The sequence below is a fragment of the Mus caroli genome, unplaced genomic scaffold, assembly GCF_978045245.1.
Source record: "Mus caroli unplaced genomic scaffold, Mus_caroli_1 scaffold_10, whole genome shotgun sequence".
In the NCBI taxonomy this organism is placed as follows: Eukaryota; Metazoa; Chordata; class Mammalia; order Rodentia; family Muridae; genus Mus; species Mus caroli.
Window position 1 is genome coordinate 33,952,267 of NW_028227265.1, and position 25,416 is coordinate 33,977,682.

At 46.8% G+C, this 25,416-nt stretch overlaps 1 protein-coding gene across 2 annotated transcripts; it reads right to left on the minus strand.

Moving 5' to 3' along the window:
- Positions 1-26: 26 nt before the first annotated feature.
- Positions 27-25,213, minus strand: Cfap263 (cilia and flagella associated protein 263). Of its 2 annotated transcripts, XM_021170598.2 has the most exons (9): positions 25,032-25,213; positions 22,733-22,859; positions 21,012-21,173; positions 18,012-18,167; positions 16,265-16,345; positions 12,851-13,006; positions 8,279-8,386; positions 1,704-1,859; positions 28-288 (listed from the first exon to the last, which is right to left on the minus strand). In XM_021170598.2, exons 1-9 carry the CDS (start codon positions 25,130-25,132, stop codon positions 202-204), a joined length of 1,134 nt encoding a protein of 377 aa, XP_021026257.1. In that variant the 5' UTR covers positions 25,133-25,213; the 3' UTR covers positions 28-201. The 2 variants fall into 2 exon arrangements, with proteins under 2 accessions (XP_085699812.1, XP_021026257.1); XM_085843686.1 differs by lacking the exon at positions 8,279-8,386 and having other exon boundaries at positions 27-288.
- Positions 25,214-25,416: the final 203 nt, after the last annotated feature.

Here is a 25,416-nt window from a genome sequence, read left to right on the forward strand (position 1 = left end):
AGGGGCCAGGCTGCAGAGATATTCCCATGGGGAGATGTGGTCCTACAAGGTGAGCATCTAGATGTGGCCCGGTAGTGTGTGTATGTGTGTGGGGGGATGCTATCTGGGCACAGGCATCAAGTGAGAGGACCCCATTAACGGAAAATAATAGAGAACTTTAATGGGTCACTTCTTGGTCTATAAGCTGCCGGGTACTCCTGGCTATTTCCCAGGGGGCCGGATTATCTGCAACTGCTCATCCGAAGTCTTCATCTTATTCCAGGCCTTCCGGTATCCTTTTAGAGACATCTACAAAACAAAAAGTGGGGGAAAGGGGAGGGGGGTTACTTCAGAATGATAGCATGTGCCCGAGCTGAAAGCCACTGTCATCTGTGAGCTGCTGACTATGCAGGTGGCCCTGTTAGGGGCTGGGCTCTTGTGGGGCACCCTGCTGGTAGACATCACCTTAGGGCAATGGATACCCAAAAGATCTTTCTAGAGTTGGGATGATGTAGCTCAACTGGTATAGTGTGTGCCTAGCATGCTCCAAGCCCTGGGTCTAACCCACGGCTCCCTATCAACATTGGAGTGGTGATTACTATAGGAGGTGGGGAGAAGGGGATCAGAAGGTCAAGGTTATCCTCAGCTCTGTACTAAGCTGAATTCTGATGAAGGATAGACCAAGATGTGTGGGACCTTGTCTCAGAAAAAGCAAAGCAAAGCAAAGCAAAACAAAGCAAAGCAAAGCAAAACAGCAACAACAAAAACCTGAAAGACTGTCTTAAAGAGTGTTTGTTTGTTTGTTTGTTTGTTTGTTTTTCCCGAGGGAAATGTTGGGTTTTCTGCTCAGTTCCAGGTATGATGTACCCCCAAGTTATGTCCCTAATGTTCTCTCTGTCACCAAGCTACCATATGAGGGAAATAGAACTAGGATCAAGATGCCAGTTTCCCCAGCATCTCATGTGATTTTTAAGCTACAATAATGACACCCTAAGTGGGCAGACCACCATGGGATCTAAGTACATGAGCCCGTCTCAAAGGCTGCAGACTTAGCTGTAAACACAGAGGCCTACAGTAACCGTGTAAGTGCACGAGTGCACGGAGTTGGGTTCTGAGAACCATTGAAAACAACTTGTTTCCTTTTTCTTCTCCCTCTCTCCTTTCCACCTTCCTTCCACCCTCAGCCCCCTTTCTTTCTTTCTTGAGATGGGAGTCTCACTGTGTAGTCTTATGCAGCCTAGAACTCTAAAAAGAGACAAGGCTGGGCTCAAACACAGATCTACCTACCCACCTCTGCCTCTCAGTGCTAGGGACCGAGTAACTCCTCACATACAGCGTCTCCTTTTCTTAAATACTGTCTTCTCCGTGGAAGAAGCAGCAGTTTATAAATCCCATGACATGGAGGGATTTGGAAGATTCTAAAATTCATTATGGAAACAAGCAACTAAACACCCCTGCGTCATAAGTGTCTCTTCCTGACCCTAGAGCACATTGTCCCTAATCATTAAAAGTGGAGCTTAGAAGGAAAATCCACTGTTCATTTTGGCTGAGCAGCTGAAACAGCTGCAGAGATTTTGCACAGATACCACATGTCCAACGTCCCTCTTAAGGTCAGCTCTGAAGAACAAGACTCTGAAGAAAAGTATTGGTGGCCTGAGATACTTGGTGATCCCATGATCAGGGCTAAGTCAGGCTCAATCCCGCCTGGGGACAAGCAGGCTCACCTCTGCGATCTCCACCTTCCGCTCCCACATCTTGATGGTCTTCTCTAGCTCCCCATTCAGGATCTTCTCCTTGACGTACATCATTACCTGTGGGGCCCGGAACTCAGCCAGCTGCTTCCGTAACTTATCGTTCAAGATATGGGCTTTGGCCCTGTCCTGTTGGGAAGGACCCATTAGCCCATGAAATTCTGGGAGCAGCTACTCCGTCCCCACACGTCTCAGTACAGTTCCAAGATGGAAGACGACATCCGCAAAGGGTGGGGCCCTCTGAAGGTTCTTGGTTTTTCTGACAGATGGTGATGTTTTCATCTGGCTCAGAAACCCTAGAGTGGCTAGGCTCCTCACCCCTTTCTTTTTCTTCCCTATTTTCTTTCTTTACTGTGGACTGTGCCTTCTCTTGTTTTGACTTTGCAGGCTGTTTTTGTGTGTGAGACTGTGCATTTATATATGCTTTGGCTCCATCAGTCTCGATTTACTTGCCTGTCTTCTTGTATTGTAAAATATATGTAACAAAATTTATTTGCTATTTTAAGCATTTAAGCACATAGTTCAATGGCGTTGGGTACACATTGTGGGGACTCAATGGCAGATTTAAGCTATTAGAAGAATCCATCTCTGACATTGAAGCTACACAGGTAGGGTTTATGCAATCTGAAGAAAGGGAGTGAAGACACAGAGAACTAGCAGTTTCGGAGATGTAGTCAGCCTGAGTGGGGTACACGCAGTGGTAGTAATGTAAGGGAATAAAGAAATGGAACAGAAAAACTACTCAAGGCTTCCATGGACAAGAACCCCCAATTTTTATTTCAAAAACACTAAGCTCAACACCCAGATAGCTCCAAAGAGGGCTGGAAAGATGGCTCAGAAGTTTAAGAGCACTGACTGCTCTTCCAGAGGTCCTGAGTTCAATTCCCAGTAACCACATGGTGGCTCATAACCATCTGTAATGGGATCTGATGCCCTTTTCTGGTGTGCCTGAAGATAGCAACTGTGTACTAAAATAAATAAAATAAATAAATTTTTAAAATCACACCCCAGGTGGGTTTCCTTTAAAAAAAGAAAAGGAAAAAAAAGCTCCAAAGAGGATAAATGCAAAGAAGCCCATCCCAAGTACAGCACACTCACACCATTGAATGATAGGGCAAAGGGAGGAGCTTGAGATGGCAAGAAAAACAACAACCATTAGTCTTGTGCGCAAGCTTGGTGAGAGCCAACAGCAGATGGCTCATTGGAAACAACAGAGACCACAGACAGTGGTAACAGCATAGGCTAAGGAAGGAAGAAGAACTGTCAGACACTGAGCTCTCTCTCTCTCTCTCTCTCTCTTTCTCTCTCTCTCTCTCTCTCTCTCTCTCTCTTTGTGTGTGTGTGTGTGTTCTGTGTATGTTTGGGGTGGGTGTGTCCATATAACCATGCAGGTGCATATAGAGTCAGAGATCAATATTGGATGGCTTTCTTGATTATTTCCCATCATACTTTTTGAGGCAGGATCTCTCTGTGAGCCTGGAGCTTCACTGGTCTGGTTAGGTTGGCCAGTCTGTGATCTCTAGGGGTAATCTTGTCCTACCCCCCACCTCTGCCTCTTCCATCACTGAGGTTACAGATGGCTGTGCCAGGCTATAAGGGTGCTATCGATACAAACTCAAGTCCCCATGTTTGCACAGTAGGTAAAGCACCGGGTGCTTATTTCTAATGCTACTGTCAATTAAAATGGGTCAGGACTCCTTTGAAAGAGTGCTGATCTTTCGATGGAATGAGACTCATACGAGATGAGTGCACAGCATCTTCTAGTGCCAGGGAAGGCCAAGAGAAGTCTAGAGTGGTGACAGGACACCGAGTGTAAGGAAATCCTGGATGGGATATCAGACAAAAGCAAAGGAAGCCTATATATAAGCATGGGCTTTAGTCAATAATGAACCAAGAGTGTCCATTAGATGTAACAGACATCACGCAGAGGTTAATTGTTAAAATAGAAAACAAATATGCCAAATAAAGAACTTCTCTAAATATCATTACTATTTTATAGTAAATGTAAAATTTATACAATAATGATCTATTTCATTTTGTGGATGTTTTGTTTGGTTTGGTTTGGAGACAGGCCCTCTCTATGTAGCCCTGGATGTCCTAGAACTCACTATGTAGACCAGGCTGGCCTCTGATTTGTAGAGATCTACCTGCCTCTGCCTCCTGAGTGTGGGGATTAAAGGCGTGAGCCACCATATCAAGCACAGCGCTATTCAAATGAGGGAGTAATGGAAAGATTCCCTCATGAAGGAAAACCCAGAGAAACCTAGCACACACTCCTTATGATGAGTACTAAAGGAAATTACGCAGGCCAAAAACAAGCTCCAGCAGAGGGGTTGGGAGTTGTCATCAGAATAAATAACTATGTAAGCCTTTAACAGTACCTGTCACAGATCTCTTAACTGATTAAAGTGCAAGCAGATAGCAAGTACATATATATTCGTGTTTGGGCCTATGCCCTATAAAGAGGAAAAGGTTATGTATCTGACCAGTGACAGGCAAGAACATAGGTGGAAACGAAGCAGCATTTGAGAGAGAAGTAACTTCAGGTGGTAACTCAAGTCCACAGGAAGTAACAAGAAAATCACAAATGGCAAAATACGGTTAATGCCATAGTTTCTACCAGCTCTTGAATCGTCTTCTCACACTTTTAAGGAAATTATCTCAAAATGTAGATGTAAGAATTAGGGTTCTGCCATTTGAGAAGAGACAGCAACATCTTCACAATGCTTGGCTAAGCAAGACCTTCTCAGCACCCTCAACCTCACAACACAGTGTGAAAGAAAAACAGGAATTGAACTTCACCAAAATTTTAAGATCCTGAGATATAAACAATCCTATTAAGAAGATGAAAGATGGGGCTGGAGAGATGGCTCAGTGGCTAAGAGCACAGGCTGCTCTTCTGGAGGTCCTGAATTCAATTCTCAGCAACCACATGGTGGCTCACAACCATCTGTAATGGGATCAGATGCCCTCTTCTGATGTGTCTGAAGACAGCCACAGTATACTCACATATATAAAGTAAATCTTTAAAAAAGAAGAAGAAAGAAGGCTAGAGAGAGATCTCAGTGGTCAAGAGCAATAGATGCTTAGCTGTTTTTCCACAGGACCTAGGTTCAATTCCTAGCACCTACATGGTGGTTCACAACCATTTGTACCTCCAATTCCAGGGGACTCCATTCCCGCTTCTGGTTTCTTTGGACACTAGGCAGGCACACGGGTGCACAGACATATGTGCAGGCAAAACACTCATACACATAAAATAAAAAGAAAACGAAAAAATACCGCAGACTAAGTGAAACTGATATATGTGATAAGAGACTAAATCCAGGATATGCAAAGAACTCATACAACTCAGATTTTAAAGAAAACTCAATAAAAAAAAATGGGGCAGAGGACATGACTGCCCATTTCTCTTAAACATCAGGCAAGTGGCACAGGCAGGAAAAGGTACACCTTGTCATTAACCATCAGGGAATGCCAAATAAAAACCATGACAAGACACACAACTTCACACAGACCCGGACGGCCATTAAAATAGATAGTGATGTATTGGTAAGAATGTATTGAAGAGGTCAGTAAAGATGGCTCGGTGGACCAAAGGGTTTTCCATGCAACTCTGATGACCCGGGTTGGATCCTTGGAACCTGCTTAGGAAACCCAGATAAAAAGTACAGAAAACCAATGTTGGTGGAGTGCTTACCCACAGAAGGAGCATCTATGTCACCTCCGCTCCCAAGGCTTGGGGACAGTCATGGAGGAGGTGGGCAAAAAGATCGTAAGAGCCAGAGGCTATGAAACCCAGGCAAAACAATGCGTGCAGGGCATGCTAGGACTACAGTGTTCATGAATTCACAGGGCCTGTGGTTACCGGCACAAGACCTACAGAAAAATCAAGCCAGTCATGATTCTAGTCTGGAGGCAGGGGCTCGTGAACCTCCAACTGTAAGTGAGGAGCTGTTAATAGCTGATGGCTTCTTGGGTGGTGAGAAACGATGTAGGTCTGGCTCCTGTTAGGGGCACCATAAGTGGATTGCCCCACACCTAAGAGTTTATCGGCCAGCACAAATTGGACTCAGTGCTATTAAAAGCAAAGAGAAAGGATGTAAAGTCTGGAGGGAGTGGGGAAGTGGGCAGTAGATGTGTAAGGAGTTAGGAGGAGTGTGAAGTTCTCAAAGAACTAATAAAATTATATTTTAAAGTGGGGCTAGAGAGATGGCTTGGTGGTTAATAGAGCATGCTGCTCTAGCAGAGGACTAGATATGAACCCCAGCACCCACAATGGATGGCACAAAACTACCCGTTATGGATATATATATATACACACACACACATATATCCTTCTGTGGGTAAGCACTCCACCAACATTGGTTTTCTGTACTTTTTATCTGGGTTTCCTAAGCAGGTTCCAAGGATCCAACCCGGGTCATCAGAGTTGCATGGAAAACTCTTTGGTCCACTGAGCCATCTTTACTGACCTCTTCAATACATTCTTTTTTTAAAAAATTTTATTAGGTATTTTCCTCATTTACATTTCCAATGCTATCCCAAAAGTCCCCCATACCCACTCCCCCCACTCCCCTACCCACCCACTCCCCCTTTTTGGCCCTGGTGTTCCCCTGTACTGGGGCATATAAAGTTTGCAAGTCCAATGGGCTTCTCTTTCCAGTGATGGCCAACTAGGCCATCTTTTGATACATATGCAGCTAGAGTCAAGAGCTCTGGGGTACTGGTTAGTTCATATTGTTGTTCCATCTTCAATACATTCTTACCAATACATCACTATCTATTTTAATATATATCATAACTCCAGGGGTATCCACTGTCTCTGACTTCCTGAGGCACCGGCATGCACACACACACACACACACACATACACACACACACACAGAGGGGAGGACTAAAACACTGAGATAAAAGATTTAAAATAATGCACAGAAATTGGAGCCTCACATATTACTGGTGGGAATGTAAAACGTTGTAGCCACACCTCAAAGACAATTTGTCAGTTTCTCCACATATTCCTTCCACATAGAACTGCCATGTGTATCTTACAATGCTACTTTATGTGCATGCACAAGAGGAAAGAAAGCACGTTACACAAAAACTGTCAAAAAAAAAAAAAAAAAGAATGATCGTACCAGCACTAATAATAGCTAGAAATAGTCCTGTCTCAACTATTCGGGAGCTAGCTGGGTTAAGAGGAAAACTGCAGCACATATGAAATGCTATTAACACCCTGCTTCCAATCTATGGATCGATATGCAAGCCCTCAGCAGTTCCTGCCACTGGGCCTTTGCCCCAGCATCACAGACTCCAACTCTCTGAAGCTGTAACCCCCTAAGTAGATGACTTGTCTTTATAAGTTGCCTTGGTCATGGTGTTTTATCACAGAAATAGAAAGGACCCTAGGAGTCTAGGCTAAGAATCAGCCTTTATAACATGTAAAAGCCCTGGGTTCAATCCCCAGCACTGAAAAAAAAAAAGGAAGCTAAGAAGAAAACTTAGAAGGTACTAAATAACGAAAGCCAGGACTTCGAAAGGTGGATTTTAAGTTTTAGTGATGATCTAATGCGAGGGAAAACACAAGCCCAGGCTGCGACTTCAGCTTTGCCGCCTGTCGCTCTGTCCTAAGGCTGGGCTTTCTGTGGGAGCTGCTTCTCCATACACCACAATCTGATGTCATCCTGCCGTGGGGTGGTCACTGTGAGCAGGTTTGGGCCACACATACTCCTGGGATCCACTCAAAACCAGGATGCTAATAACTGTACTTGTGACTTAGAAGCGGACAAAGCGGTGTCATAGGTGGTCTCATCCAGTCACCAGCACAGGTGTGAAAACAGTCCTGTCCTGAACTGAGGCCAGGCCTTCTGCCCAGGAGGCCAACGGACTCTCTCCTCTACCCTTCCAAGGGTCCCCCCCTTTGGATAACATCCTAGTATACTACAGTCAAACAGATACTCAGCTACGCGTGCTCAAAGCATGCAAAGGCGATGCCCTCTTCTGGTTCCACCCGCCCATCCATACTCTGACTGTTGTTGGCCTTGGAGTGAGCTCTAGCTGGCCAGAGGTCACAGTCCTTCAATCTCTCTGCAGTCTACTCACGCTGAGCATACAAGGGACAGTTACGCTTCACAGAGCACCCTCCCCCTCCCTCCATTCATCCCTCCCTCTCTTTACCCTCTCATCTCTACCCTTAATGCAACACATATATGTGTGTGATGTCGCATATCAGTTATGTTACCATATACCTTCTGTGTTTTTAAAAGGGTATACGCACAGAACTTCAGAACTCTGGACGTTCCACTCTCTGGCACTTCTTGTGGACTCTGTTTTCTTTGTGAGCAAACTCTAGACCATCACCCAGCAGTAAATATGGTATCACTGAGCTGTGTGTCTAGCACCTGCTTTTGTGTGTCAAAGCTATTTTGATTTTTGTGGCCTGGGCTCTTTCTCTAGATTAATTACCGAGGACCTGGAGTCTTGGTGGACAGTAACCCTTGCAGACAGAAGGAGGCACACATCAGAAATGGCACACCGTGTCCTCTTACCTCCTCTGCCTGTATGGTTTCTTTTTCAATCTTCCCAAGTAGCTCGTTTCTCAGCAAGATCTCCTTGTCCAGATTGACGTAGACCTCCATTGCCCGATGAAGCTTGTTCTGAAACACGCCGGCATGATGCACGCTAAGGGGAGCTTTCAGAATGGTGGGGAGGGGAGCCGGGGGGCAAGAGCAAGGTCAGCCGTTCCAGATCCATTCCTATCAGCCTGGGCCTGCCAAAGGTATCTGAGAACCCGGCTGGAGGGAAGGAGAGGGCCTTGGGGTCTTAGCCGGTGCTGAAGATGCAGAGTGGTCCAGCAACAGGACTCAGATCTTACCCCCCTCTGCTTTTTAAGGGGAATGTTTAGGTAGCCAAACTTCTCTTACACTGGTATGCTCTGATATGATATTGCCAGGTTGTGAGGAGACATCCTGGTAGAGATTAGAACACTGTGCCTGGCAGGAACAGCTCCCTTAGTAGTTGTGATGCCTACCTCAGGAAGATGCAGAGAGAGAAAAGAGGGGAGCTCCCCCACGGAAGGATCTGACCCTTCTTCCCACATAAAAGTAGGGGAGCTGGGATTTGAAAGAGTGCAGTGTGACTCCTCACCCTCTGAGCTCCACTACACAGTCTCTGCCTAAAGGAGTAGGGCTGGCTGGCGTCAGAGAATCCCGCAGGAGCTGCCTCATGGGTGCCCGCTGCATTGTTTGCACTGCAGTGTCCCCAGGCCCCTGCTGCTTAGATGGACCTCCTCTGGAACTGTCTCCCTGGCACCTCTCCTGAGGGACGTCTCCAGAAATGCTAGAATGTATTCTGCCTGGCTGAGGACTGGACACTCGTGCGCGCGCGCGCGCGCACACACACACACACACACACACACACACACCAGGCACTGATTAGTGAAGCATTCACCTCCAGGAAGCTCACTCACAGCCAATCAATGCCAAGGAAGGTGGAGATTCTCATGGGTACACAGTAGGCTGAAGCTGATCGGGGCTGGGGTGTGTTCGGCAACAGGACTGAGAACAGAACTGAAAGATAAAACCACACTTCTTTCTAAAAGAAGAGAGGGAACTGAGCTGGAAGAGGAGATCACAAAGCACTATGGGAGGAGGAAGGTGCAGGGGCATTGCCACAGACACTCAAAACTTAGAGAATGCAGAGGAGCCTGACTGGAGCCATCTGCCTGGGATCCTTAGGCTCCTAGGATCCATTCAGTCCTGGTCCTTTCAGACTCTCCTTGTTAACAATTCCTCTAGGCTCTGCCCAACAGTTACCTAGCAACAGCTTGTGGCTCTGCCAGCCAGGTTCAATCCAGGAGCCAGGCTTATAAGACCTCTTCCTTCCTTCCTTCCTTCCTTCCTTCCTTCCTTCCTTCCTTCCTTCCTTCCTTCCTTCCTTTTTTCTTTCTTCCTTCCTTCCTTCCCTCCTTCTTTTTTTCCTTCCTTCCTTCCTTCCTTCCTTCCTTCCTTCCTTCCTTCCTTCCTTCCTTCCCTCCTTCTCTTCCTCCCCCTCTGTCCTCCCCCCCCCTCTTCCCACATGTCCCTGGCCAGCCTCTTTCCCTCTTTCTCTCTTCTCTCTATCCTTCTCTGCTCCCCAACCCCTTTCTCAGCTTCTACCCCTTCTCCAGCTCTCCTTCCCTTCCACCAAATAAACTCCCTTTTATACCAAGCCTGTCAACGGAGAGTCAGCGTGTGGTGCAGGGGTGAGGGCATTGTTTTGGCAGGGCTGACTATTCAGGTAGGAGGGAAGAGGAGCCAGGGAAGACATTTGCCCAGTTGTGAGAGGTAGGGCAGAACGGTCAGTGCTCTGTTGGGCCAAGAGATGCAAAGGCACTCAAGGCCAGTCACTTGAGGTCACTACAGAAAAGACAGACCCGGTGCTCCCTCCCGGGGAACAAAAGCACCTCAGATCCTGTGCTTAAAGCGAAGGCCACTCCTTGTCTCCATTTATCAGGACAGAAGTCTGGACACAACACAGGACACACCACAGTTGAATTCTTTGCCCATGAGCCCACCAGGCTGAAACCTAGGAACTGGCCAGGACCAGGGCTGGTGTCTGGGTCTTGAGGGCCTCTCATAAGCACAATGGCTGTTGGCAGAACGCATTTTCTTGAAGCCATAGCGCTGAAGGGTTTCTTCATGACTGTCGGCAGTTCATTCAACTCCTAGAGTCACCTAGGATCTCTTCCATGTTGCCCCCTCCTTCTTCAAAGCAGTGATGGAGAACTTCTGGCCCCCAAATTTCACTTAAACTTCATATCTATGACTTCGTTTTTGCAATAAATAAATAAATAAATAAATCTTTTGATGAGCTTGTGGGATGAATTGGGCCTTCTGGACACTTCCTTATCTCAAGGCCAACTTTGTCACCTAGTTACATCACAGAAATGACCCCCTGCCCAGAGTCATCACATTCCCTGTCCGGATTGGCATTCCACAGGGTATGCACCTGTGAGTGCAGCTGGGGACCTCTTAGAACGCTCTCCTTCTTCAGACACCAGGTCACTTAAGGCAGTTGAGGGTGATTCCTGGTGGCTGTAATCACAAGTGTATGCCCCGCTGGACTCACCAAGCAGGCCTCAGGGTGTGGAGTCAGAGAAAACCCCAGATCACTCACACTCGGACCTACCTAGGAGAGTCACAGAAGAAATGCAAGCGTGTCTGCCTGCACGGTCTCTCTGTATGGTCTCAGAGCTCTGCCCTGAGCATTTGGCCCTGTGCCCAGCATGCATGGGCACTGGATTTTGCCAATAGAGGGGAGTTGATCTGAATGGTTTCAACAAGGTCTCTTACTTGGGTGCTTGGTATGTGTGCCAAATGGCTCCTCCTCACCTTCCCATGACCACCAAATACACAGCCAAACTGCTGGCGGTTAGAGGTTATTTGCGGAGCACCTCCTCTGGGCAGGCCCTGTTTTCTATTGCTGGGCACACTGCACAGACCACACGAAACTCGTCCAGGAGTGAGACATGGCCCTGGCCTCTGGCAGCTGAAGTCCCTCTACCCGATGAAGCACAGCCACTCCCCCTAACAGAGCAACCATCCAATCCCAGGTGAAGTCGGACTTTCCCAAGTCACTCCTGTTCTGCCTCCATTTCTCTCACAGGAGCTGACAACTAGGACATGAGAGAAGCCGACAGGAAGAAGCAAGAGTGCCTACTCGGGCCCACCCTCAGACTCCCACAGTGCAGCTCCTTCAGCTCCATTTTTGTTCTCCTTCACAGGAAGTAGGCCTGTGGGCAGCGTTCTGACTGGCCAGCTGGGGCTGCTGCTCCCTTTTCTCCTGCAGTCTACACTGTGATCTCAGACCCATCCTACTGAGGACAGGCTCTGTAACAACCTAGCAGCTTCCCCATGGAAACCAGAGCTCTGCTGCCCCAACTCCACAAGTCCGGGCAGGCCCAGAGCTGCTGGGCTGTCTCTATGGGATAAGGTCAAGGCCCAGTGAGAGCAAAGCAAAGTCCTACCCAGCTCTCTGGGCATCAGGGACCTGGAAGTCCTGTCTCATCCTGAAGCAGCTGTCCAGATGTTATCTGAACGTGGATGGTCTTCGTGTTTATCACTTGTGAGCTTCAAGATGCTGCCTCCATAGCTCCGTGCTGTGCAGGATGAAGGAGGTCAACTGGTATGCATGCTGCGCTGGCAGGTCCCTGCTGGCTCTAATTTATGACTGGACAAAAATCTCAGCAACTTTGCTTTAGGTTGTTTTGTTGTTGTTTGTTTGTTTTTTTAATTTATAAAGGAAAATTTTGAGAAAATGTAAGTCTTGTCTCACAGAGTCAGAGTCAAATTCACTTTGTTTTGCTTGTGTGTGTGTGTGTGTGTGTGTGTGTGTGTGTGTGTGTGTGTGAATGGACTTTGGAGAAGACAGGTCAGTTTTTCTGTGTTGGTTTGACAGTGTTCTCCGTCGTTCAATTAAATGCCCGTGCTCCTCAGTGAATGCCATTCTTAGGCTGCAGGCTTCTGGGGTGAGACAAGCTCACTCATCTTGCTGGCCACTGCGGTACTTCATCACTCACAGGGTGACCAGATGGCTTGGTCTGCTGAGGACAGGCCCTATTCATGTCTATGGTCCCTGCTTAATTATTAATAGCGCCGCTCTTCTCTCCCCAAAGGCTTGCACTCGGGTGATACATAATTTAGTAGTGTTCTGATTTATAGCCGAGACTGTTTTCCTTTGCAGGGTTTTAAGTGGAGTGCTGAACACATGCCTCAATTAAATGGGGCCCTAATGTGGTTCACTTTCAAACACTGTGCATAAAAGTCACCCAGGGAATTCAAAACAAGCCAGATCTGTGTCCCTCACCCCCGATAAGTCAGGGTGGGAATACAGTAGAGACACATGTGTTCAAAAGGGGGAAGCTCTCAGGTGTGCCTCCCTTAGGATTGTGGAAGCACTAGGGGGTTGGGGGGAGGTTAGGAGAGCAGGCTTTGCCAAGTCGAGAGAAGTGGGGGGGCGGGCAGCAGGAGATGCCTACAACCTGGCTGAGCTGCTCATATTCATGGGGTCCTCCCTGAGGTGGGGCGGGTGGCTGGCTTTAGGAAGCCTGGCAGGGTGCCTGGCCCGGGGGCGGAGCTTACTTTGTAGGTGTTGAGAACCTGCAGGGTGTTCCCAGAGGCCAGCTTCAGCTGGATCAGTTCTTTGTTCCTTGCTTCAATCGTCTCCAAAAACTGAGCGTTCTCGATTTTCAGCTGCTGAAAGTCCACGTCGTGCAGGGCCTCGCCTACCTCCTCCTTCTGTGGTTCAGAAAGACAAACAGAGGCAAGATCAGGGGGCCACCGTAAGCTTAAGATCTCGCCTGGCGAGATCTCAGAGATCCACCACTGTCCTGTGACGCCATCCTGGGCACCAGCATGGCGGTATGCACTACGGCTGGCTACTTCAATGAACACAATGCCTCTGGGTCTCAAGGAACACATCCAAGGCACCACAGAAGAGTCAAAGATGGCGACTCAACGGTAAAGTGCAAAAGGGAAGAAGGAGAGCACGCAGAAGCTCTAGAGCCAGGCCAAGGGAGACTGCCCACGGGGAAAATAGAACTCCAACAAAGCTACAAAGGCAGTCTAAAAACAGGCCATTTGAACACGGTTTGGAGGAACAACCCTGTAATCCCAGCTCTTGGAAGGCTGAGGCAGGACGACTTTGGGATTGAAACCATAGTGGGCCATGTGGCAAGACTTTGTCTCGAAAGTGTGGGTTTGAGTCCCACCTTGTGTGAGAAAGCAAATAAATCCAACTTTAAACCTGGAAACCCCACAAAGGGCTGCCCAAAATTTCCCCTTCTTTGAGTCTACTTTTTTTGTTGTTTTTGTTTGTTTGTTGTTGTTTTTGTTTTTGTTTTTGTTTTGGCTTTTTGAGACAGGGTTTCTCTGTGTAGCCCTGGCTGTCCTGGAACTCACTCTGTAGACCAGGCTGGCCTCTAACTCAGACATCCACCTGCCTCTGCCTCTCAAGTGCTGGGATTAAAGGCGTACGCCACCACTGCCTGGTTTGACTCTACATTTTTGTAGCTTTGTTAGTAAAAGGGGTCCCTCTCTAAACTGTGCCTAGATCCTGACGAAGCTCATGCCCTCTTGTTTGTGGGAGCCATAGCCAGCTTTGGGGCTTCTGTTGTTCCTACCTCGATAAGTCTACTGAGATTCATAAAGCCCTGGGGTTGCTGCTTTCTCCAAATGTCACAATTTCCTTAAATCCAGATTCCATTCATCCAGCAACACTGCATAGTCTGTTTCCTGCAACCAGGGTAACCACTAAGCCTCTGACAACGTAGCTCTAGGCCCTCATATCTCTGTTACCTTTATACAGAGTTGAGCCTACCCTCCTCTCAGGGTACTACACCCCATTATCCTATAGGCTTAGGGATAGGGCTCACATCCCTGTCATCTCTGTCCAGCAATGGCATATAGGTTAAAGGCTATCCACATACTCCTCACTTCAGACTCCTTGTCATGATGCCTAAACATGAAGCCCTGGGCAGCCCTTCTTCTTTGTCTAGAGTCGCCCCCTCCTTTCTACAGTAGCCCTAGGCACAAATAACCATTCAACCTCCTCTGGCACTCACCATACTGTCTGCTACTTTCAAGTGTGGAGTTCACATTGGTGGGGCCACCTGGGGAAGGGCAGAGCAGAGCCAGTCCCTCCTTGGTCCTGCTTGTGTTTTAGGACAGCCTCGACACCCACTGAACTGACTGTCATAGACTCTTCCTCTAAGCCTGTGCCTGTGCAGGTATTTTGGGAGTCTTGCATTTCTCCTTAGTCACATTAGGGCTGCTCCAGCTTTTCGAGGTCTTCTTGGATCTTAAGTCAACCAAGCCATAGCTGCCCGGTGTGAATGTTCCTTCTAGTCCCATGGGTTCATGGCTACCTCTGATGCACATGTCATCCCAGCCCACATTGATACAGTGATTAAAAAAAAAAAAGTTGGGCAAGGAAGTGATGGGCAGTAGACCAGGTTTCAGGGTCCTTGGGCTGCCATATCAGCCCTCCGGCCTTTAATTGGGAGCCCTTGAAGTCAGCTGTTGAAATGCTTATCACTGCCCACTTCAGTGATTCCACTCAGCCACATTGATCAAAAAGCCACACATGTGTCCTAAGAATCTAAAATTCAAGCCAATTGTGTTTACACAAAGTCTCAACTTTGCCTACCCAGAAGGTTTCTTCTGGTCTGGTCGTTGCAACAAATTACTATAAACCCAGTGGCTTAACCACCTGTGGGTGTATTACTTTCCCAGTGTGGAGGCCAAAGGTCTGAATGGGTTTGATTCTAAAATCATGATGTTATCCCTACTGTATCCCTCTGGAGGCTTTAGGGCGAGCATTGCCTTGTTCTTCCCAGCTTCTGGAAGCTGCCTGTATTCCTTGGCTTGTGACCCCTTCCTATATCGCAATTATCATCACTTTGGCCTCTGCTTATAAAATTTCCTCTCACCCCCTTTCCTTTCTCTTATAAGGAGGGAAGTGATACTGGGTGCAGCAGGGTAATCATCCAAGACCATCTCCTGTGTGGATTAGCTTTAATTGTCCAATTGGCACAACCTCGAATCATCTAGGAAGAGTGTTCTCAACAAGGGTTTGTCTACATTGGTCTGGCCTGTGGGGGACTAATTGACATGGGAAGACCCAGCCCACTGTGGGTAGCATCATCCCCTAGGCCAGGGGGCCCTGAGCTGTATATTAAGGGTGCAGAAATGTGGATATGATGTGACTAGCTGCTTGCAGTCTCTGCCACCTTGACTCCCTCTCGATGAGGGACCATAACCTGGAACTATGAGTGGAAAACTATCCTTTCTGCCTTAGTTTGCTTTTTCTCACGGAACTTTATCTCAGCAGAGATGAAACTAGAACAGCTCCCCAGCTCAAGATCCATGAATTAATAACAACTGCCAAGTTCTTCTACCGTGTAAAATAACCTGTTCAAAGAGCCCAGTGTCTAGGACAGGAATAATTGTCAGGGGGAGGTGGGAAGATGGGAAGGTATACTACTTAGCGTGGTGGTTTGAATAGGAACAGTCCTCACAAACGCCTGCGTTTTGCATTCTTGGCCCATAGAAACTGGCACTAAGTGGGTGTGGCCTTGTCGGAGAAAGTGTGTCACTGTGGAGGTAGGCTTTGAGGATTCAGATTGCTCAAGCCACACCCAATGGGACAGTCTCTCTCTCTCTCTCTCTGCTGCCTTCAAATCCAGAAGTAGAACTCTCAGCTCCTTCTCCAGCACTACATCTGCCTACATGCTGTCATGCTTCCCACCGTGATGATAATGGACTGAACCTCTGAAACTGTAAGCCAGCCCCAATTCAGTGTCTTCCTTTGTAAGAGTTGCTGTGGTCATGGTCTCTCTTCACAGCAACAAAACCCTAACTAAGACACTTAGTTAACCTTTTGTTTAAAAAAAAAAGAAGAAGGAAGGAAGGAAGGAAGGAAGGAAGAAAGAAAAGAAAAGAAAAGAAAAGAAAAGAAAAGAAAAGAAAAGAAAAGAAAAGAAAAGAACCACATACCTGCCTCAATTGTGAAAGCATCTTTTTCCTTTGAACTTTGAGAGAAACATTTTTCAAACACAATTTATCCTTTATATTATCCTAAGGAAAAAAATACGAGGACATTTTAGCCAATTACTTATCTATTCCCCTGTTGCTCTGAATAATAAATCAGAAACTACAAACCAGAACTTGATCAGTGACATTTAGTCATTTCTTTCCAGCCATCTTAATTCTGCCCAAACTGGTATTGGGATGGCATTTCACTGGAAGCCAAGGCGCAGAGGAAAGTGGGTGGGCTCTGTGCCAGGGCTACAGTGCTTCTGCTTTTGGCATTGGGCGTGGTGCTACTGCAGGGCCCTTTACTGACAGCACAGTCTTGGGACTCTTTGGCCTTCTGTTTGGATGGCAGGCCGGCTGCAAATGTTTTATGGTTCATAGTGTGTTAGGATTAAGAGGCCTGCTCAACGGGTTAGCGTGCGTCATATGCTACAAAATCTCTGCAACTGAAAGTGTGCTCTCTCCTCGCCCAACTCCCCTTCCTCTCCCATGCCAGTCTGGGTCCAACACCTTACAGGAAGGAGAGGAAAAGAGAGCAGCCTGTCTTGGCCTGCAGAGATCCGACTAGTTCACACCTTTCCCCGAGGAAGCACACAGATCTTGAATCAAATCCCAAACAAGAGGAAACCAATCTGGTACTACCAATAATCAGCCTGCCTGGTTTTCTGGGGTCTTATTTTGTTTCATTTCATTTTGTTTTGTTTTTGTTGTTTTTGCTTTAATAAACAATGCACTTAAGACACATTCTGGGGGTTGGAGAGATGGCCCAGCACTTAAGAGAACTGGTTGCTTCTCTAGAGGACTCAGGTTTGATTCCCAGCACCCACATGGACGCTTTCAACCATTCATAAGTCCATTTTCAGGAGATCTGGCATTCTCTTTTTGCCTATACAAGCACCATGCATGCATGTGGTGCACAAGCATATTCATAGGCAAAACCCAAAACAAACAAGAATAACAACAAAAAGCCATACACATACAACTTTTAAAAAAAAATTTAAACACACACATTTGGAAATTTAACAATAATAATATTTTACATATGTGAGAACCATTAGGGTGGAGTGTAGGAGAAAATGCAGGCATGCCCTGGCAGCTAGCTTACTTAGCACACTGCACTTCCAAATAAGGAGCATGGTACACCATGCCTCGGAAGCCAGAACACTGAATGCTGAGGTAGCTGAAGTAGCACTGCATAGCCTGTAGTGGCCTGTGGACACGTCTGCACTCTCCAAGTCTGCTTTAATGTGCTGCTTCTGCATAGAGAGGCTGGTGGTAGGCACGAGGTATCCAATCTAAGGCAAACAGGCTAAGCAATCACAGTGGACAGGCAACCACTATGGAAGTGGTTGCTCACGTGCAGTAAAATGGATGTTGTTCCCTGAGTACATCTGCAGAGTGGTTTATCTCTGGGCCCTTTACAGACCCACAGGCATTGCTGTCTTGATGGGTGATGCCCTGTAACAACAGAGGCAGAGCAAGTGGAGGGAGCCTGCGGCACATGGGCCATTTCTCCATTCTTGTCCTAAAAACTCATTCCTTTTTTTCCCCCCTTCGAGTCAGGGTCTCTTTACATAGCCCTGGCCTACAAATAAGTATCAACAAATTATCAATAAGTAGATCAGGCTGGCCTGGAACTCAGTGAGATCTGCCCGCCTCTGACTGTCTCCTGAGGGCTTAAGCGACTCTTTAAGCGCGAGCAACTCACCCTCCGGCGGTTCATGTCCTCGATGTACTTCATCACCTTCTGAGTGGCCAAAATGCTCCCTTTCTTCTTGGATATGGTTTTCAGAATATCTTTTTCAAATTCATGCACTGCTTTCTGAACTTCATTCCACCGAATGTCGGCTTCCTCGATGATAGCCTGCGTCGGCACAAGAGAGAAGAGTTTCCAAAATGCCGCAACAGCGCCTCCTCTAAGGACGCCCATGTCCCTACTGACTTCTGCCTCAATGTAGGTGCTTCTTCTTAGGCTTAGAAAGATATCTCTGGGAAAGAACTTGATCAATGACAACCATTATTTTAAAAAACATACATACTGGACGCAGGACTTTAATCCCAGAACTATGGAGGCAGAGGCAAACAGATCTCTGAGTTCGAGGCCAGCCTGCTCTACAGAGTGAGAAAACAAACAAACAAACAAACAAACAAACAAAAAATGCCTTGGAAGTTAGAGCATCCACAGAAGCTGGCAACCAACAAAAACAAGACCAGTTATCTCTGCCACTATTTCCATGTTGGGAGTATTCCTTATCCATTAAAGGTCAAGCCATACAAAATACATAGAAAACCTGGGTGTGGTGGTGTGTGCCTGCAATCCAAGCATTTGGCAGGGGGGGATGAGGCAGGTGGACTGCTGTGAGTTTGAGGCTAGTGAGATCTGTTTCGAAACAACACAATACCACCAAAAACCTCAGCTAATACAAAGCAAGGCAAGAGTCCCACTTCAATCTAGGGAGATGAGCGTTAGGGAGAGGAGTGATCAAGCACTCTTGTACGCTGTGTAACTTGGAGAACAGACGCTGCAAACGAACATATACGCACGCACAGAAGTCCTTCTTGATCTGCGCTTCTGCGCTTTCGGTGTCTGCATAGCGGCCATTTGAAGGTAAATAAGCAGAAAATGCAAGAAATCAGTAATTCGGGTTTTAATTTGTACATCATTCTAAACATCACGATCAGATTTCCGTCCTGCCCCATCCCGGACACATGTCATCTTTTAACCGGTGAATCCTGTTATTTATGCCACCCTCCCATTAGTGGATTAGCAGTGACTCCGGTTATCCATTGACTGTGGGGAGAGGGCAGATTTCAGTGTGGGAGTCAAGTAACCCTTATTTTATTTAATAAAGGCCCCCAAATGCAAAAGAAATGTTGGCATTTTACTAACGTTCGTTGTTAAAACTATGCTGTTCTATATTGGTTATTTTAAATCATGTGCTATGCCCAGTGTTTAAGTTTAACTTTATCACATGTCTGTAGAGGAAAATATAGTATAGGGTTTGTCGCTATCCAAGGTTCTGGGACTCCACGGAATAACTTGGAGTGATATAAGGGAGAGCCGTATATTGACACAGATATTAAGCCACAGGTATACTTCATGAGAGAATCTGATAGCTCTTGAAAGAAAAGCCTTCTGTGTACAGAGAGTTATCTGAACTCTAGAGGGAGACAGATCCAAGTGTGAAGAGTAATTATTTCTGCTAAGGCCGCGGCACTGGGTTTTCAAATGCTCCTTTGGCTTATCCGCATTTCTAAAATGTTCTATAATGGGACTGGAGAGATGGCGTGGTAGGCAGGAGCGCTGGCAGCTCCTGCAGGGAACCCCCTAATGTTCCCAGCATCCACGCGTTGTCTCATAACTCTCTATAACTCCAGTCCTAGGGGACCTGACACTATCTTCTGGCCTCCATGGGCACCAGACGTGCATGTGATAAACAGACATACATGCAGGCAGATACATTCATGCTTATAAAATAAGAATAAATAAATCTTAAAAAATAAATAAAATATTCTATGACAAATATGGACTGCACTGAACACTGAAACACACACACACTTGCACGCACACTCCTTTACTCCTAAAGTTAGACGGCATCTGGGTCACACAGTAAATCGGTTTTATCCTGATTTATCAGCAAGAAATAGTGTCTTCACTTGATCTCAGACTCAGACTCCAGTCTTCCCATACCAGGCCCCTTACACGCTGCTTTTAGCCTGGTTTTCTGCTAAATTATTCTCAATGGGATCCAGCTTTCTAAGGCCTGAATGATAAAAAGAGAGAGAGAAAGGAAGGAAGGAAGGAAGGAAGGAAGGAAGGAAGGAAGGAAGGAAGGAAGAAAAGAAAAGAAAAGAAAAGAAAAGAAAAGAAAAGAAAAGAAAAGAAAAGAAAAGAAAAGAAAAGAAAAGAAAAGAAAAGAAAAGAAAAGAAAAGAAAAGACCCTCTCTCTAGTTCTCAGGTCCCAAGGTCCCATTACCCTACTTGTCCTGATTCCCAAAGCAGACTCCTCAATATAAGAATTTGCTGATAGTCAGGCGTGGTGGCGCACGCCTTTAATCCCAGCACTTGGGAGGCAGAGGCAGGCAGATTTCTGAGTTCGAGGCCAGCCTGGTCTACAGAGTGAGTTCCGGGACAGCCAGTGCTACACAGAGAAACCCTGTCTCGGAAAAACAAACAAACAAACAAATAAACAAAACAACAAAAAAAAGTAATTTGCCGAGCTAGTTCCTATGTCCTTCTGTGACTCCCACCTCACCTGTTGGGCATCATATCTTATCATATCTCAGAGACAGATGATAAAATACTTAGACAATATATCTAGAGTTCACTGCCTAACATCCCAGTGAGGAGAGGGGAAGCAGAATGGTTTTATAGCAATGAGGTCATACCTGGGTGTTGAGCACATAGGGGTCGGTGATGACAGTTCAAACATTTTTCATATTTTATATTAAACAAATGTAAAGACTGTTGTACACACACACACACACACACACACACACACACACAGAGCTATTGGTAAGTTCGTAAAGAAAAGTCCTCCGTTTGCCCTTCTTGGGTTTCTTCCCGAGGACAGGCAGTGACGTGGACCCCCACAGATGGAGTGGTGGGACCCAGAGGGAAAAGGATACGTCATGATGCTGCAGGTCCCACAGGCAGTGATGTGGACACCCACAGGCAGCGTGGTGGGACTCAGAGGGAAGAGCGTACCTCGTGATGCTGCAGGTCCCGTTCCGCATTAGCCCGCATGTGCCGTATTTCATCTCTCGTGTCTTCCAGCTCCTTCTGCACAAGCTCGAGCTTTTGTTCTACAGTGAGGCTTACCGTACGGTCCAGACCTCCACGGGCCTTGGATTTACGTCTGGATCGTAACTGTAAGCCAAGCAAAAGCAAGTCAGGGTAAAGGAAGATTTGGTGATTAAAGCAATCTTGGGTAGTCACCAAAATGAGCTCTGAAACCTACAAGAAGGTTTCCTGGGTGGAGCCTGGGAAAGAAAAGAATGTTGGACATTAGGCCAGAAATGACATTTCCCAAGTCATCCTAAGCACCCGCACCCCCCCCCCCGTACTAAATACCACAAGGCTTATGTTTGGCAGTGAGTTTGAATATCTCTGATGTATCTCGAGGGTAGAAATGCTGCGGAGCAGGGTTGTAAGGCACGATCCTCTAGACTGAACTGTTGCCATCAAGAGAACAGCTCTGTCTACCTTTGAGAGTCCAGCACAACCAGGCCTGTGACATCCCCTCATCAGGAACAGGGAGGGTCGTTGACTACTTCTCCCAGCCACCTGTAGGCAATTCTGCTCTAATTGCATGAGGTCTCTAGAAGGGGCAAGGGTATATAGACTGGGATGACTGGGCAGGGGTACTTTGGTTTGTGTTGGGACCTTAGGAGGATAGGATAGTTATGATTTATATCTCCCCTGGGAAGGAATTTTAGAAATAGCCCAACTATAGGCCATGGAAATCCCAGAGCTCAGTGCTTTCAGACGAACACAGAAGAGCAATATGCCCCAGCCACCGTGTTTAGCAAAACAGACAACCCATGACTTTTCTAGGCACTTAATGGACCATAGAGGGTGGTTCAGGGAAAGTGTGAACCTCTGAGTACATTTGTTTGCCCCTCAAAGAATAGACCTACATGGATTGGCCCTTTGAGGTAAGCCTGACAGACAGGACTTCACTCATTTATGTAGCTGGATAGATCTTGTTTGCTGTTGCTGTTCTGAGACAGGGTCTCACTCTCTCTCTCTCTCCCTCTCTCTCTCTCTCTCTCTCTCTCTCTCTCTCTCTCTCTCTCTCTCTCTGTGTGTGTGTGTGTGTGTGTGTGTGTGTGTGTATCCCTAGCTGGCCTGGAACTCACTATGTAGACCAGGCTGACTACATAAAACTCTCAGAGATTTGCTTGCCTCTCCTTCCTGAATTCTGGGACTAAAGGCATGTGCAGCCATGCCTGGTTTCGGGTTTGTAAACTGATTCCCCAGTTGAGGGAATTTCTTTTTTTCAGTGGGAGGGTTTGAACCCAGAGCCTGGTGTCTAACAAGTAAGGATTCTACTCCTGAGCTACATTCTCAGCCCTTGGGTTTTTGTTTGAGACACGGTCATATGATGTAGCTGACCTCAAACTCTGTGCCCTTCCTTCCTCGGCCTCCCAAGTGCTGGGATCACAGGTGTGTGCCACCCTACTAACCTGCAAGGAATTCACCCATATAGATTAAGGTATCCAGAAAGAGTCTGCTACTAACTGAATGGGATTACTCACTTGAAAGAAACTAGAAAGGAAGAAATAATCAGAACATAGAAGAGAGGAAGTGCTGTGGCCATTTGACCCAAGAAGACATGACTAAGGCAGCCACACACACTCACACACACACTATATGCATTTATGGAGGCCAACAGGATGAAGTCCTGTTCACCTTTCATTGTGTACCTGTGAAAATTCTGCTGCTGTTATTTTAATATCTGACAACCGTGTCATTCGGTGGTCCCTGGGTTCCAGTCTAGAGTAATATTTCTCGAACATCTCTGTTTCTGTTTTGAGAGCAGAGTTTCCATAGCTGCAAGATAGAGGGCACATCAGTGACTTCTGTGAATAGCACCCCCGAATAATCAGTATTTAGTACATCATCGGCCACCCATGGCCTTCTGTAAGACACAGGTGTTTGTGGTACCTTCCTTTCTTCACCTACACAACAGGTATAATAACATCACCTTTCTTTAAGGGTAGTGGCGTGGGGTTCTGTGGCCTGAGGTCAGCTTTGGGCCTCGTAGTTCTGCTAGAGTATCTTAGATCTCGTGGCTATTGAGTCTAAGAAGCCACAAGATTCAGGGTGCTTTTGTTCTACTGATGACAGTTGCTGTCATCTTCAGATGTCATCTAACTCATTTGTAAAGGTTCTTCTGAACGGCCACACTCTTGAAGCTACCCACACCCACCGATCATCTCTAGATACTTCCCTTGCCTTGTGATTCTCTGTTCTTTTACCACCAGCCTCCAGTCTAGAAATTCCATTGCATGTCTATCATAAACGGAAGACGTATTTGAACAGTGGTTTTTAAACCAGCAGAGATAACATATCTAGCTTGTCTTGTATATGCCAAGATTATGGACTTTGTAACTACTTCTCATATATAAAACCTTTTATGTTTGTTTGTTTGTTTGTTTGTTTGTTAGAGGCAGGGTGTGACGGTTTGAATGAGATGACCCCCTTATGCTCATGTATTTGAATGATTAGTCTCCAGCTAGTGGAACTCTTTGGGAAGGATTGGGAGGTGTGACGCTGTTGGAAGAGGTGTGTCATTGGGGGTGGGCGTTGAGGTTTCGAAAGCCTAGGCCATTCATAGTCACCACTTGCTCTCTGCCTTGTGCTTGTGTGTTAGATGAATGCTCTCAGCTACTGCTCCAGCGCCATGTCTGCCTGTCTACTGCCATGCTTCCCACCATGATCATCATGAACTCTAACCCTCTGGAGCAGTAAGTCCCTAAATTAAATGCTTTCATCTTTAAGTTGCTTTGGTCATAGTATACCAAGGCTGACTTTGAATTCACAAAACTCCACCTACCTCACTGGTGCTGGCACTAAAGGTGCGAGCCATCATGCCCAACTTTAATGTGTGTTGTGGAGGGGGAGGTGGGTACTGGGATTGAACCCATAGCCCTGTGAATAGGCAGGGGCTAAAGCTATATCTCCAGTTCCAAAACTTTCCCCTTTCACTGCATGCACATACTCACACACATATGTACGAAAGAGGGTGACATTGAGACCTACACATACTGTCAAACTAATGCCTAAATTATAAGATTAGCACAGAAGCCAAATGGAAAACAGGAAAGCCATTACGTCTTGTCTTTTCAGCACATATTGTATTCTCGGTGGAGCCTTCCATGGGCCCGGGTCTGAATCTCTGCTGCAGGATCTTAAGGAAGAAAACTTCAGAATGTGTTTCTCTCTTAAGATGGCTGGCCGATATACAAGACTGGCAGTTATAGACACTCACAAGGAAACTTCACAAAACATGTACCTCTGAGGATGGCTGTTTCGCATACAAGACCATGGTATATAACAGACACTCACAATGGTAATTAGTAATAATCCCTCCATTCTGGTATGAACTATTTACAGATGTTTGGAACCAACACCTCTTCTGGACGCTAGAAACAGAATACTGTATAATATCAATACATTGTACACTGACTCTCAACTACATTATGGAATCCTCATATCCAGATAACCCACTGTGGAAGATGGAAAACAGACCGTGGAAAATACACAGCCCTGGGCCAATCATTCCTCAGTTCATCTCCACGCCTAAATCCTTATTCAGCCCACAAGGCCCCAAGCATATCATTTCAATAACTTAGTTTTCACTCCTCCGCCATGTTAATGTTTATCTTAATACTAACTTTGGAAAAGGGCTTAGGAGGCTACCTGATACAGACTACGAAGGTGGCTTCCCAGCACCAGGAAGACACCAAGCCAAAGCTCTAGCTTCACTAAATCCTGTCTGATCTTTGCAAGGCCAACGGCTCCCTTGCCCCTCCACCCTGTCCGGGTTCCATCAGTGGCTTGTCAGTTCAGGAGCAGGCAAGCAGCAAGGGTAACCAGGCAAACACAAGTTCTTTCTCCACTGTAATGCGATGTGTGCCCGCGGGGCTCCGCGTAGATATGAGTAGTCTGCAAACTACAGCCGAGACCTCAGAGACTCATGGTGCCCTCACGGGCCGGTACCTGAGCTCCTCTACCAGCCCGCACAGTTGGATGACTGGCAGCTCGCCTTCCTCCTCCGCCTGGGAGTCAGTGAACCCGCTGTCCGAGTCTTCCTCAGACATCACTCAGCCTATGGTGCTCTGAGAGCCTTCAGTAAGTTGTCCCGCTTCACTTCGGCCGCAACCCTGAGGCGCGTTGCCTAGACAACTGAACGCTGCTTATAGGGGTGGGGCTTCGGGTGATGCGGCCCCTCCCTTGCGCCTCGCGGTGGAGACCAAGCAAAGCTGCCTGCCTGCCTGCCTATTCAGATGCCTAATCCATCTCACTGCTCTGAGTTGGTAGTCACAACACCAGCTCCGGTTTGCCCAGTGTCTTCTCGGTCCTTGGCATCACGTTAAGCTTATTT